This window comes from Salvelinus alpinus, chromosome 18, assembly GCF_045679555.1.
Source record: "Salvelinus alpinus chromosome 18, SLU_Salpinus.1, whole genome shotgun sequence".
NCBI lineage: Eukaryota > Metazoa > Chordata > Actinopteri > Salmoniformes > Salmonidae > Salvelinus > Salvelinus alpinus.
This window is the reverse complement of record NC_092103.1, coordinates 22871041-22886827: the sequence shown is the minus strand read 5'-3', so window position 1 is coordinate 22886827 and position 15787 is coordinate 22871041. Positions and strand designations below refer to the sequence as shown.

Below are 15787 nucleotides of genomic sequence, written 5' to 3'. Positions count from 1 at the left end.
ACAGATCACCAACATTTCGAATCCCACCGTACCTTGTCCACTATGCAATCTGGTTTCCGAGCTGGTCATGGGTCCACTTCAGCCACGCTCAAGGTCCTAAATGATATCATAACCGCCATCGATAAAAGACAGTACTGTGCAGCCATCTTCATCGACCTGGCCAAGGCTTTCGACTCTGTCAATCACCGCATTCTTATCGGCAGACTCAATAGCCTTGGCTTCTCAAATGACTGCCTCGTCTGGTTCACTAACTACTTCTCAGATAGAGTTCAGTGTGTAAAATCGGAGGGCCTGTTGTCCGGACCTCTGGCAGTCTCTATAGGGGTGCCACATGGTTCAATTCTCGGGCCAACTCTTTTCTCTGTATGTATCAATGATATTGCTCTTGCTGCTGGTGATTCTCTGATCAACCTCTACGCAGACGACACCATTCTGTATACATCTGGCCTTTCTTTGGACACTGTGCTAACAAACCTCCAAACGAGCTTCAACGCCATACAACATTCCTTCCGTGGCCTCCAACTGCTTTTAATGGTTAGTAAAACTAAGTGCATGCTCTTCAACCGTTCGCTGTCCGCACCCTCCCGCCCGACTAGCATCACTACTCTGGACGGTTCTGACTTAGAATATGTGGACAACTAAAAATACCTAGGTGTCTGGTCAGACTGTAAAGTCTCCTTCCAGACTCACATTAAGCATCTCCAATCCAAAAGTAAATCTAGAATCGGCTTCCTATTTTGCAACAAGGCCTCCTTTGCTCATGCCGCAAAACATACCCTCGTAAAACTGACTATCCTACCGGTCCTTGACTTCGGCAATGTCATTTACAAAATATCCCCCAACACTCTACTCAGCAACTGGATGTAGTCTATCACAGTGCCATCCGTTTTATCACCAAAGCCCCATATACTACCCACCACTGCGACCTGTATGCTCTCGTTGGCTGGCCCTCACTACATATCCGTCGCCAAACCCACTAGCTACAGGTCATCTATAAATCTTTGCTAGGTAAAGCCACCCCTTATCTCAGCTCACTGGTCACCATAGCAACACCCACCCGTAGCACGCGCTCCAGCAATGGTCATCCCCAAAGCCAACACTTCCTTTGGCCGCCTTTCCTTCCAGTTCTTTGCTGCCAATGACTGGAACAAATTGCAAAAATCTCTGAAGCTGGAGTCTTATATCTCCCTCTCTAACTTTAAGCGTCAGCTGTCAGAGCAGCTTACCGATCACTGTACCTGTACACAGCCAATCTGTAAATAGCACACCCGACTTCCTCATCCCCATATTATTACTTACCCTCTTTCTCGTTTGCACCCCAGTATCTCTACTTGCACATCATCATCTGCACATCTTTCACTCCAATATTAATGCTAAATTGTAATTATTTTTCGCCTCTAGGGCCTATTTATCTCCCTACTCTTCTACATTTGCACACACTGTACATAGATTTTTCTATTTTTCTTTTCTTTTGGTGTTATTGACTGTACGTTTGTTTATGTGTAACTCTGTGTTGTTGTTTTTGTCACAGTGCTTTGCTTTATCTTAGCCAGGCCACAGTTGTAAATGAGAACTTGTTCTCAACTGGCCTACCTGGTTAAATAAAGGTGAAATAAAATAAAATAACAAATAAAAATAAGCCCCCAATAATAGCACGGTAGGGGAGGGACAGTGACATGATGGCTTTGTAGCAGAGTGAATGATTACAGGGTTATCAAGGTTGCCGTTAACATTCATAATGTGCCTCTCCACTCTTATTGAGTCATAGACATTCTCAAACCATTCAAAAGGACTCAAACAAATAGAGGGTCAACACAGTGCAACCATTGATATGATTTCTAATAATTTCGCTGCTGTTTCTGCCTCTGGGCCAAGGTCGCCATTGGAAATGAGAAAAGGTTCTCAACTGACAACCGGGATAACATAAATATAATAGGGCATTGTACACCGACACACACAACTGCAACTCATCAATAAGGAGAAGAGATGCAGGTCCATGGCTCAGGCCTTGGCAAAGCTGTTGTGCTGTTGGGGAAAAGCTTGATCGATTGTGTTTTACACCGTAAGTGGACACAGTAATGATCTAAATGGGATGGGGCATGTGAGTGTGGTGTGTGAGCCTACATGCCCTCAGAGACTCAGCAGCCTTTATTGGCCGTGCCACAGTCTCACGTTGCTTTGTCAGGGCCTGATTGGCTAAGTGTTTGTGTTGTGCCGAGATCGATTCTGTTGCCTTTTTAAAGTCTCCCTCGCAACGAGCCTCGATTCACTTTGTATTTTCCAATCGTTCCTCCTCCACTCCCGATCCTCTATTATTTTGTCCAAGCAGGTGCTCTCTTTCTCTCACTCTCTCTTAATCATGTTGTTTCTTTCTCTCCCTTGCTCTCTCTCACACACGAATACTCTCATTATCACTCTTTCCCCCCACTATCTCTCTCTCTCTCCCCCTTTCGATCACACCCTCCCTCCATCCCTATCTCCCTCTCTCTCTCTCGCTCTCTCTCTCTCACCTGTAGTTTGGCTGTGCCGGTGCTGAGGCCCATCAGGACCTGTCCCTTCAGTAGGCGGGCCACACGTTGGTCCTCCACCCTCAGCGAATCCTGGACCAGGTCAGTCACGTCCACCTGCCAATCACTGCCCAGCAGGAAGTCCTGTTGGCCCAGCCCATCAGCTCCCAGGGCCATAAAGTGTGTGAGGACCCGCACCGTGGTGCTCTGGTACTGAGGGACACAGCCACTCTCTGTCCTCTCACTGTCCACTTCATCACCATCATCCTCACTCACCCTCTCATACCTGGAGAAAAGAAAAAGAAAAACGCTTGGTAAGAAGCAGAATAAAAGGAGCGTTAAAGTTTACTGCAGTTACCACAGTTTACTGCAGTTACCACAGACACATTTGAACGTGGGTATTTGTTTACTCCAGAGAAAAATATCAAATAAATACAATGCAACCAAACTTCACAGTAAAAATATGTTTACTTGCAATGTGTTTTTAGTTTTTATAAAAAGTTCTCTACTCTATTCTATTCATCCATTACTCTGACTTCTCTGTCTCTATCTTCTCCTATATTATTTTCCATTGTTTGAATTGAAAGGGAGATTGAAACCCTGGCCTATAGGGACCCAGTCTTCCAACCTGGTCTCAGAGTATTTTGTATTATTCTGTACGTAAATCTGATCACTCCATTTAGTATGAAATGTTAAGTTTCCTATTGTATGTATGAATTTGTATGATATTTTACGAATTCAAATTTGTATTATGTGTTACGAATTTGTAAATGTACAATATGTTACATATTTGCAAAACATGATTTGTTACGAATTCTAGCTAGGTGGCTAGGTGGCTAACAATTTATAGACATTAATTTAAAATAATTCATACATTTTAATCACTCAAAAACATGATCTTTGTCCTAGATAGACAAGATGAATATGAGATGAAAGGCGAGTTCCTAACGAGTTCAGGAAGCCAAGCTAGAGCTCTTTGGGACATTCACAGCGTTTGGGGCAGACATTCTGACCAAGAGACGTTTAGAACATTTGTAAAATGTCTCTAACACTAAACATACAAATATGCATTTTACAGATAAAAGGAAGGTGAAATCTTATAGTTAGTCATTTTATAATTTGATTATGCAATATTTAAAAAGCATATAAGTAATTTCAAGCCTTATTCATACAGTTTTGTTGAATAGGAAATATACTGTATCATATAAAATATGTAATATATATTAATATTTTACATTATATATTGAATCCTCAAAAATGACTACACCTCAGCAATTCATAACTATTTTAACCAGAAAGGTGAGATTTTTACCTTTCTTTGAGTATACAGCATTACTAATTAATGTTTATGGCCCTCTCATGATGAATAACTACTTTTGGGGATTACATAGATTACATTTTCGATTACATTTAGTTAAATTTAGCTGGTTACGAATTCTAGTTAGGTGGCTAGGTGGCTAATGTTAGCTGCCTCGCTAATGTTAGCTAGGCTAGGGGTTAGGGGCTAGTGTTAAGGTTAGGATTAAGTTTAGGAGTTAGGTTAAAGGGTTATGGTGCAAAGTAGCTAAAAAGTAGTAAGTAGTTGAAAAATTGCAAATTAGCTAAAATGCTAGAGTTGTCCGTGATGAGATTCAAACTTGCAGCCTTTCGGTTGCTAGCCATTCCTGTTATGCACCCACCCATCTATCCATCCACCCCAACGAACCACCCTCCTTTCATTTTTGAATTAATAAGTTTTCATGTTCAAAATTGTGCAATCTCCTCAAACAATAGCATGGTATTCTTTCTCTGTAATAGCTACTGTAAATTGGACAGTGCAGTTAGATTAACAATAATTTAAGCTTTCTGCCAGTATCAGATATGTCTATGTCCTGGGAAATGTTCTTGTTACTTACAACCTCATGTTAATCGCATTAGCCTACGTTAGCTCAACCGTCCCGTGGAAGCGACACCGATCCCAAAGAATCTTCTCTAGGGTAGGGGGCAGCATTCGGAATTTTGGATGAAATGCATGCCCAAATTAAACTGCCTGCTTCTCGGGCCCAGAAGATATGATATGCATATAACTGGTAGATTTGGATAGAAAACACTCTAAAGTTTCCAAAACTGTTAAAATAGTGTCTGTGAGTATAACAGAACTGATTTGGCAGGCAAAAACCTGAGAAAAATCCATTCAGGAAGTAGTTTCTTGGGGGTTTTTGTAGTTTTCTATTCAATGCCATTACAGTATCCATTGACTTAGGACTCAAATTGCAGTTTCTATGCCTTCCACTATATGTCAACAGTCTTTATAAATTGTTTCAGGCTTGTATTCTGAAAAATGAGGAAGTAAGAGCAGTCTGAATGAGTGGACCCTAAAGTGTCACAGAGCTTTTTCATGCGCGAGACCGAGAGAGTGCCTTTCTTGTTTACCTTTTAAATTGACAACGTTATTGTCCGGTTGAAATATTATCGATTATTTAGGCTAAAAACAACCCGAGGATTGAATATAAACATCGTTTGACATGTTTCTATGAACTTTACGGATACAATTTGGATTTTTTTTGTCTGCCTGTTTTGACTGTGTTTGAGCCTGTGGATTACTGAAGAAAACGCGCGAACAAAACTGAGGTTTTTGGATATAAAGAGACTTTATCGAACAAAAGGAACATTTATTGAGTAAATGAATGTCTGTTGAGTGCAACCATATGAAGATCATCAAAGGTAAGGGATTAATTTTATCTCTATTTTTGACTTGTGTAACTCTTCTACTTGGCTGGTTACTGTTTGTAATGATTTGTCTAGTGGGCTATGTTCTCTATGTAAAATATGTTTTGTTTTCTGAATTTTTATAATGAGTTTTTCTGTATTTGAATTTGGCGCCCAGCAGTTTCACTGGCTGTTGAAGAGGTGGGACGCTAACGTCTCACGTACCCAAGAGAGGTTTTAAGTAACCATACCAAAGGTAACATACAGTTTCATACTAAATGGAGTGTCTCGGAGTTACATACAGAATAATACGAAATTCTCTGAGACCAGGTTGTCTTTTTCATCTACTGTGATGAAGCCCATACAGCAGCAGTAGGGCTGATTAGGTAAAGTACAGACCAGGTAGAGGCACCTGTCTTCAGCCCAATGACAGACAGAGCGTGGGCCAGAGACTCTAACCTCATGTAAACAGTGGAGCACTGTGAAAAACCGTAAACACGGAGGACACAGCCATTACCCTGACACCACTCCAATCTCCATTCTCTCGTTCTCTCTACCTTACATGTTTTCTCATTCAAATCTCTCTCTTTCTCTCTCTCCACTCAGTTCACACCCTCTCTCTCTCTCGTTATTTCTCCACTGAATTCATTTTCTTTAAAAACAACCCCCTCCCCATCCCCCTTTGTTCTCTGGGCCAGGCCAGGTGGCTGGGCGAAGTGCGACACTGACAACTTCCATTAGGTTTAATGATGCGTGGCCATCCAGGCAGAAAAACAGGCTGACAGGTTAACATGCTGGAGCTGACTGGCTTAGGTGCCCGGGCCCCCCCATTCCTCCCCCCTCCACCTTTTCACCGGAGGGATGACACACACGTCAGCCTAATCGAGGTGACATTTGCGGCAGGGCGCAGACAAAAGCAGGCAAGCCGTGTTCTCACTGATGACCGCCAGGTCAGATAAGGTCTGGGCGTATAATGAGCTCTCTTTCAGACTCACGACTCGACTGGCCTTTTCACCTCTCCTACCCACTGGACTAGAGTGATCATGGGCTCAGAGAGGGCCATGAAAGCAGGGGCATATGTGTTAGAACGCCACCTGGTGGCCCCAGGGTTAAAGGGTTGCACAGTGCATTGGAGATAATGATGTATGTTGAAGTGGATTCGAGCATGCATTGTGCAAGGTAACTGAACAATCTACAGAACATATGCCTTAAGCTAAAGAACTCAAGCTTAATTGCCCAAATTTAATTGCCCGTACTATAACAATGAGAGAAAATAAAAGACAGACTCAAACTATTCTTCTCTCTCTTTCTTCATTGTTCAGACATGCCTTTGCCACCAATAAATCTCACTTTCACAACAAACAGGAACAAGACTGGCTGTGTAAGGACATTTACAGAATGTTGTGGAGGTGATAACAGATATGTTAGTCTCGTGTCTGGCTGACAGAAAGTGAGTCAGCGACAGAAATGAGAGACAGAGTCATGGCAGTAATTGAAAGTCACATTCTTCCCTCAGAGAGACCACCGACGTCACCTGGGTATCCTGATCACAGCAGTAGCCATAGACAGGGGCGTGATGGGGGAGGAAATGTGTAGGTGCCATGATTAAGACATTAGCATCCTCACAGTTATTCTAAACCTCCAGATGAAGATACTACTTCAAACATAAGTGGTAAATATGTGGGAGGTGGTGATACAGGCATCAAAATTAACAAGATGCTTGAAGATGATTCTTGAAAGTTAGTATTTTACTTTGCATTGCAATTACTGTTTGAGTCAATTTCCCAAGCAGTTTGACCCAGGTAACACATCTCACTAACTGGTAAAACTACTGACCTCTTGTTGCCCAAGGCCACGGGGACTCTCCAGCCCTTGATCTGGCTGAGTTCGGGGTTGGCTATGTCGATAAGCAGGGGTAGGTGGGGCATCCACACACTCATCTCCAGTTGGGCACTCAGGTAGCTGTAGGTGAAGTTGAGCACCATCCTCATCCTCCCCCTCGTCTCCTTCCCATTAACAAACACATAGTCACAACGATCCGACACCTGGGGGGAAGAGGATGAGAGAGAGGAGAAATAGGAAGACATGTTATTAAGAGAAAAACAAATGAAACTACACTGAGTGTACAGAACATTAAGGACACCTGCTCTTTCCTTGAAATAGACTGACCAGGTGAATCCAGGTGAAAGATATGATCCCTTATTGCCACTTCTTAAATCCACTTCAATCAGTATAGATGAAAGGGAGGAGACAGATTAAAGAAGGATTTTTAAGCCTTGAGACAAATGAGACCTGTATTGTGTATGTGTGCCATTCAGAGGGTGAATGGGCAAGACAAAATATTTAAATGCCTTTGAAAGGGGTATGGTAGTAGGTGCCAGGCACACCAGTTTGTGTCAAGAACTGCAACGCTGCTAGGTGTTTCCCGTGTGTATCAAGAATGGTCCACCACCCAAAGGGCATCCATCCAAGTTGACACAACTGTAGGAAGCATAGGAGTCAACATTGGCCAGCATCCCTGTGGAACGCTTTGAAACCTTGTACAGTCCATGCCCCAATGAATTGAGGCTGCTCTGAGGGCAACAGGGGGTGCAACTAAATATTAGGAAGGTGTTATTAATGTTTTGTACACTCAGTTTAAGTTCAAAATGTAGGCTACTGCTTTATGAAAGAATAAGATACAACAGTACATTCAGTGTCTAAGGGAAGTCCAGGGTCGAAGTTGCATCAAATTATTTCTATGCAAATATTAGTCATACAAGTTTGTACAGCTAGAGGGAGACAACAATGTTATTCTTATATCTTTCAAAGACTTGACATTTCTCCCTCTGTAATGATACAGATGACAGACTTGGCATTCCTTGACCAAGCCCTTGAAGTCTCTATTCAAGTGTGTGTGTGTGTGTGTGTGTGTGTGTGTGTGTGTGTGTGTGTGTGTGTGTGTGTGTGTGTGTGTGTGTGTGTGTGTGTGTGTGTGTGTGTGTGTGTGTGTGTGTGTGTGTGTGTGTGTGTGTGTGTGTGTGTGTGTGTGCGTGTGCGTGTGTGTGCGTGTCAGTGGTGGCTGCTGAGGGGAGGATGGCTCATAGTAATGGCTGGAATGGAGTCAATGGAATGGTTTCAACCAATGGAAACCACATGTTTGATACCATTCCATTGACTCCCTTCCAGCCAATATTATGAGCCGTCCTCCCCTCAGCAGCCTCCACTGGTGTGTGTGTGTGCGTGTGTGTGTGTGCGCGGGTGAGCACACAGACATGCCCAGTGTGGAGGAACGGGCCACAAATCTCAACTGATGGACCAGAGAAAGACACAAATCCCAAACGCCAATCAAGAAACAAAACCCTGGCTCCAGGTCACCCCTATTTATGATTGGCTAAATCTGCCCTGTCTCCTCCAATCAGTTCCAAAGCCTCTCAGATATAGATCGACCAATGGCATGGCAGGAATGGCATGGCAGGGTTTCTGAAGAGCATCTTCGAAACGTATGAACTTCTATCTTCAAACAACCTAAACCACTCGATCAGGCATGTATTCTTTCACAAAAGACTGGGAGGACAGATTTTGTTTTAGTTTCTCCATATTCAACGGCTTGTCAAAGCCTGTCGTGTATAATCACAACCATTTTCCATTCATCTGAAGCTTTGGATGGAGCGATAATGAAGATGGGCATCACTGTTAATCTCAGCATGCCCACAGTTTGGGTGTGCAATTAGTCTTTTATAAATCTAGTCAAAAGCAGACTATCATCACTCTTCGCTGGAAGTGTCTAGGCAGTTTTTTCCACAAATGATGTGTCAGAACATCCACTCCTAATAGCTTCACTCTGTCAGTTCTCTCTCTCTCTTCTCTCCTCTCGCTCTCCTTTTCTCTCTCTCTCTCTTTATCCCCTTTTCTCTCTCTCTTCCTCACTCTCTCTCACCAGTCTTCTATCTTCGTTTAACTGTCATTAAAACAGGCTGTGTATCAGAACCTACTTTAACCTGGGAGAAGCTTCTATAGCTTCTCTTTGTTGACCTGCTCCTTCCATCCTTCCTTCCTTCCTTCCTTCCTTCCTTCCTTCCTTACTTACTTCCTTCCTTCCTTCCTTCCTTCCTTCCTTCCTTCCTTCCTTCCTTCCTTCCTTCCTTCCTTCCTTCCTTCCTTCCTTCCTTCCTTCCTTACTTCCTTCCTTACTTACTTACTTACTTACTTACTTACTTACTTACTTCCTTCCTTCCTTCCTTCCTTCCTTCCTTCCTTCCTTACTTACTTACTTACTTACTTACTTACTTACTTACTTACTTACTTACTTACTTACTTACTTCCTTCCTTCCTTCCTTCCTTCCTTCCTTCCTTCCTTCCCTTCCTTCCTTCCTTACTTACTTACTTACTTACTTACTTACTTACTTCCTTACTTCCTTACTTCCTTACTTCCTTACTTCCTTACTTACTTACTTACTTACTTACTTACTTCCTTCCTTCCTTCCTTCCTTCCTTCCTTCCTTCCTTCCTTCCTTCCTTCCTTACTTCCTTACTTCCTTACTTCCTTCCTTACTTACTTACTTACTTACTTACTTACTTACTTACTTACTTACTTACTTACTTCCTTCCTTCCTTCCTTCCTTCCTTCCTTCCTTCCTTCCTTCCTTCCTTCCTTCCTTCCTTCCTACACTGCCTTTCAATCCACTACCACTGTACTGTACAGTACTTGATGTAGGCTAGTTTAAAGGATTTACATTCCCTCTATATCTGTATGTGACTGTATGACTTTTTCTCTTTTGAATGTGAATAAATAGTTTGGTCGCCAAAATGATAGAAAAACAAACGTGTGTGTGTGTGTTATCTGACATAGCAAATTAAACATTCCCTGCTATATTTACAGGCACACACAAGCACACACAATCCTTCTCCTCCCTCTTCTCATTTCCCAGACACTGTGCAGGTTTTTAAAAAGTAATCCACCCAGAAAGTGATCTGAAACAATCCACTTCACTCCTTATTAAGCCTCTGTGCTATCTATCTCTCTCTCTCTCTCTCTCTCTCTCTCTCTCTCTCTCTCTCTCTCTCTCTCTCTCTCACTCTCTCTCTCTCTCACTCTCTCTCTCTCTCTCTCTCTCGACTGCATTCTATTTTAACTATCTACAGTCTTAGAAAAAAAGGTGCTATCTAGAACCTAAAATGGTTCTTTGCCTATCGCTATTGGATAACCCTTTGAAGAACCTTTTTGGTTCCAAATAGAAACCTCTTGGGTTCCTTTCCATAGAGGGTTCTACGTGGAACCCAAAAGGGTTCTACCTGGAACCAAAAACCAGAAAACCTTTTGGAACCCTTTTTTCTAAGAGTGTATATGTCCCTTCATCTGCCTCTCGATATTGTCAATAACTATTCAACTACAAAGTTGAATTAAAGTTACTTTGAGGCTTGCGAAACTTTGACACGGAATGTTCCACATCAAGTTACAAATATAGACATTGCCATCATATTGATTTTCTCTGTAATTGTCGGGCCGTGGATATGTGAAGAAAATGTGTTATTTTCCAGTGTTCTTTGGCTAGAAGAGAATAATTCAATAATGTTGCATGCAACAGACAATTACTATTACGTTCATTATTCAAGCTTTGAATGAAATTACCAAGACTAGCTTGGAAAGAGACATGCATGTACATGTGGGGTAAGTTGAGTAATATCTTACATTCAGCATCACTCCGTCAAGGGAAATATAGTATTATTTCTAACAAAGATATCTACATGTATTTCAGGATGTTGAGTATCCCTGGAAATAATCAGAATTCATGTAAACTTTACAGTTTTGAAAACAGCTTGTCCAAACAAAAGTGGTCTCTTGGCATAACTTGCAGTACCCTGGGCATGGAGTAAATTGAGTTGCGGGACTTGGTAAGTTAAACTGCCAAAAAATGTCTGTGTTGAATGAAAAAGGAACACTAGCTTTTTTAAACCATGTCTATCTTTATTTCCCAAACACAATTCAACACAATCACAATCACTTTTTTGTTCTTGAATAAATGTAAGCATATTTTAATACAGGCTAACAAACACATTGTACTAAAAAAATATATGTATTGTCACAAAGGTGCAGTGAAATGTATTGTTTTACAGTGTCAGCCATAATAGTACAGCCCCCCTGGAGCAAATTCGGGTTAAGTGCCTTGCTCAAGGATACATCAACATATTTTCACTTTGTCAGCTCGGCTATTCAAACCAGCAACTTTTCAGTTACTGGATCAATACTTTAACTGCTAGGCTACCTGCTACCCTGACACCCTAACTTTGCTCCTGAGTGGCACAGAGGTCTAAGGCACTGCATCTCAGTGCTAGAGGTGTCACTACAGGCCATGGTTCGATCCCGGGCTGTATAACAACTGGCTGTGATCGGGAGTCCCATATGGCGGTGCACAATTGGCCCAGCATCGTCCAGGTTAGGGGAGGGATTGGCCAGGGTAGGCCGTCATTGTAAAAAAATAATTTGTTCTTAATTGACTTGCCTAGTTAAATAATAAAATAAAACTACCTATTTTCCCATGTGGTTTCTTCTTTCCTAAATATTTAGTCAAATTATACATAGTGTTTCCTAGAAACAAGGGTGGCTCATCTTACCCCTTTGGCTCAACTTACCCCACTCTCCCCTACTGTACATTGTGTTTACGTACACTAGTGTTGTCTTAGTTGTCTTTAGGGCTCCTGAGTGGCGCAGCAGTCTAAGGCACTGCATTTATTATTGTGGAAAAGGAAACTGATGAAATTATTAATCTCACTGTTGTGACACATCTACCTCTTATGACTGAAATAGCTGATCAAACCTAATCATTACTGTTGGTTTGTTTATTCATCTCAGAGACTATCACAATTATATTAGGTTTTGACAGTGTAATCTTCCAATAACACCGAGACCCATGAGGTTTAGAATCACCATCAACGTTATGAAACCTACAGGGACCTCTCACTCTCACACACACAACTTCAAATGTACAACCAGAAACACACACAAAATAAATAAACACACATATACACATATAAACACACACCCTTACACACAAACACACCCACATGCACACATCCCTCAGATGGAGGGGGAGTTTGGCTGCACTCTTCCCCCTCTCTCTCATGATCATATCCTAAGTATTTATCAGTGTGTGCTATTTGAGACAAAAAACAGGGAGGGACGTTGAGAGTGGAGCGCTGTCTGTCTATTGGTGGTGAATAGAATACATGTAGCATCTATATTATTCGGAGCCGTCTAATTACCACCACAAACCGATGCTGGCACTAAGACCGCACTCAACCATAAGGCCATAAGCAAACAAGAAAATGCTCATCCAGAAGCGGCGTTCCTTGTGGCCGGGGACTTTAATGCAGGCAAACTTAAATCTGTTTTACCTCATTTCTACCAGCATGTCAAATGTGAAACCAGAGGAGAAAAAAACTCTAGACCACCTTTACTCCAAACACAGAGATGCATACAAAGCTCTCCCTAGCCCTCCATTTGGCAAATCTGAACATAATTATATCCTCCTGATTCCTGCTTACAAGCAAAAACTAAAGCAGGAAGTACCAGTGACTCGCTCAATTCAGAAGTGGTCAGATGACGCAGATGCTAAGCTACAGGACTGTTTTGCTAGCACAGACTGGAATATGTTCCGGGATTCATCCAATGGTATTGAGGAGTATACCACCTCAGTCATCGACTTCATCAATAAGTACATCGTCGATGTCTCGTATCGAGCTAAATCCGCTACATCCGCATCGAGCTAAAGGCTAGAGCTGCCGCTTTCAAGGAGCGGGAGACTAATCCGGAAGCTTATAAGAAATCCCGCTATGCCCTCAGACGAAGCATCAAACAAGCAAAGCGTCAATACAAGGGTTAAGATTGAATCCTACTATACCAGCTTTGACACTCGTTGGATGTGGCAGGGGTTAAAAACTATTCTGGACTACAAAGGGAAACCCAGACGCGAGCTCCCCAGTGATATGAGCCTACCAAATGAGCTAAATGCCTTTTATGCTCGCTTCGAGGCAAGCGACATTGAAGCATGCACGAGAGCACCAACTGTTCTGGACGACTGTCTGATATTGCTCTGGGTAGCCGATGTGAGCAAGACCTTTTTAAACAGGTCAACATTCACAAAGCAGCGGGGCCAGACAGATTACCACGACGTGTACACAAAGCATGCGCGGACCAACTGGCAAGTGTCTTCACTGACATTTTCAACCTCTCCCTGACAAAGTCTCTAATACCAACATGTTTCAAGCAGGCCACCGTAGTCCCTGTGCCCAAGGAAGCGAAGGTAACCTACCAAAATGATTACCGCCCCGTAGCACTCACGTTGGTAGCCATGAAGTGCTTTGAAAGGCTGGTCGTGGCTCACATCAACAGCATCCTCCCGGATACCCTAGACCCACTCCAATTCGCATACTACCCCAACAGATCCACAGATGATGCAATCTCAATCGCACTCCACACTGCCCTTTCCTACCTGAACAAAAGCAACACCTATGTGAGAATGCTATTCATTGACAACAGCTCAGCGTTCAACACCATAGTGCCCTCAAAGCTCATCAATAAGCTAAGGATCCTGGGACTAAACACCTCCCTCTGCAACTGGATCCTCGACTTCCTGACGGGCCGCCCCCAGGGGGTAAGGGTAGGCAACACCACGTCTGCCACGCTGATTGTCAACACTGGGGCCCCTCAGGGGTGTCTACTTAGTCCCCTCCTGTACTCCCTGTTCACCCACGACTGTGTGGCCAAACACGACTTCAACACCATCATTAAGTTTGCTGACAGCACAACGGTGGTAGGCCTGATCAATGACAACGATGAGACAGCCTATAGAGAGGAGGTCAGAGACCTGGCAGTGTGGTGCCAGAACAACAACCTCTCCCTCAATGTGAGCAAGACAAAGGAGCTGATCGTGGACTACAGTGAAAGGCGGGCCGAGCAGGTCCCCATTAACATCGATGGGGGCTGTAGTGGAGCGGGTCGAGAGTTTCAAGTTCCTTGGTGTTCAAATCACCAACAAACTATTATGGTCCAAACACACCAAGACAGTCAACGGCTCGGCTTCTGACCTTCTGACCTACAGAGCTACAGAGGGTAGTGCATACGGCCCAGTACATCACTGGGGCCAAGCTTCCTGCCATCCAGGAAGTATATACTAGGCGGTGTCAGAGGAATTGTCAGAGACTCCAGTCACCCAAGTCATAGAATGTTTTCTCTGCTACCGCATGGCAAGCGGTACCCGGAGCGCCAAGTCTAGGACCAAAAGGCTTTGAATAATTTTTTACTTAAGTTTATTTGGTAAATATTTTCTTAACTCTTTCTTGAACTGCACTGTTGGTAAGGGCTTGTAAGTAAGCATTTCACAGTAAGGTCTACACTTGTTGTATTCAGCGCATGTGACAAATACAGTTTGATTTGATTTGATTGTGTCTCTACCCTCTGGCCTAACTGCTCAAAATAGACATCTCTCTCTCTCTAATGGTTAAAACAGCAAACAATTTACAACCAGGAGCAGATTACATACAGTACTTCAAAAGATTTCAAGGGTATTGCTATCACCAAGGGAAAGTTTAAGACCGTTTGATCATTTCTAATACTGTATATATAGTCAATACCACATAATTATCAGTTGCAGCTTATTCATTATAGACTGAAACAGCACAAACTCCAGCAATTGTGGGTTTTCATAAAAACCAATGCCCTCTCTGAGTTTTGTGCAACAAGCTTGGGATATGCACTATAGAAATAACATATTATTATCAGCATTTTAATTAGCCCTGACAAACAACGGCATACACTGTGACTGTATCTATATCTAATTAGGGTACATCTAGCTGGCAAAAGTTATTAATTAAATTAGCAAAAACCCACAGCATATGGTAATTCCGCCTGACAAGGTTAGTCTTGTGTTACTCACTATACATACGTATATGTACACAGTATCAAACGTGCTATTTATTCTGTTGTACTGTAGGACACAGCATTCACTCATCAAGGTCAGTCTATATGGCCTTGTGGCTGTGAAGGATGAGAGACTAAAAAGATGTAAAGACAACCAATTATTGTCATACTCTGTGTCACACCCTGATCTGTTTCACCTGTCCTTGTGCTTGTCTCCACCCCCCTCCAGGTGTCGCTCATCTTCCCCACTTCTCCCCTGGGTATTTATACCTGTGTTTTCTGTCTGTCTGTGCCAGTTCATCTTGTTTGTCCAAGTCAACCAGCGGTTTGTCTTAGCGCCTGTGCCTTTGCACCTACTCTGGATTACAGACCTCTGCCTGACACTGGGCCTGCCTGCCTTGACCTGTCGTTTGCATGCCACTGTTGATGCGATAAACATTTTTACTTCAACACAGTCTGCACTTAGGTCTTACCTGAAACCTGATACTATGTACTGTAATTGAACTGAAGTTCTCTGTTAGGTTGAAAATGATTGATTCCCCCTAGTCTATCTCCTCAAGGTTTCCTCTCAAGGTTGCATCCTCTATAGTGTACACTCACCTTGACCACCTCTTCATCGGTCGACCGACACTCCACCGACTCTGTTACATCCGTAACCGTGCCGTCTGTTCCTACGGTGACCACTTTTACCGGC

The 15787-nt window shown here is 42.8% G+C and overlaps 1 protein-coding gene across 1 annotated transcript in view; it reads right to left on the bottom strand.

The window, feature by feature from the left end:
- The window catches only part of LOC139544021 (transmembrane protein 132C-like), a 172093-nt gene that overhangs the window by 18381 nt on the left and 137925 nt on the right, over window positions 1-15787 (bottom strand). Inside the window, exons 5-7 of the mRNA XM_071350689.1 lie at window positions 15694-15787; window positions 7032-7240; window positions 2511-2793 (exon numbers count right to left, since the gene is read on the bottom strand). The exon at window positions 15694-15787 is cut by the window's right edge and continues 50 nt beyond it. Coding sequence (XP_071206790.1) covers window positions 2511-2793; window positions 7032-7240; window positions 15694-15787 — 586 coding nt within the window. The remainder of the gene's footprint in view (window positions 1-2510; window positions 2794-7031; window positions 7241-15693) is intronic.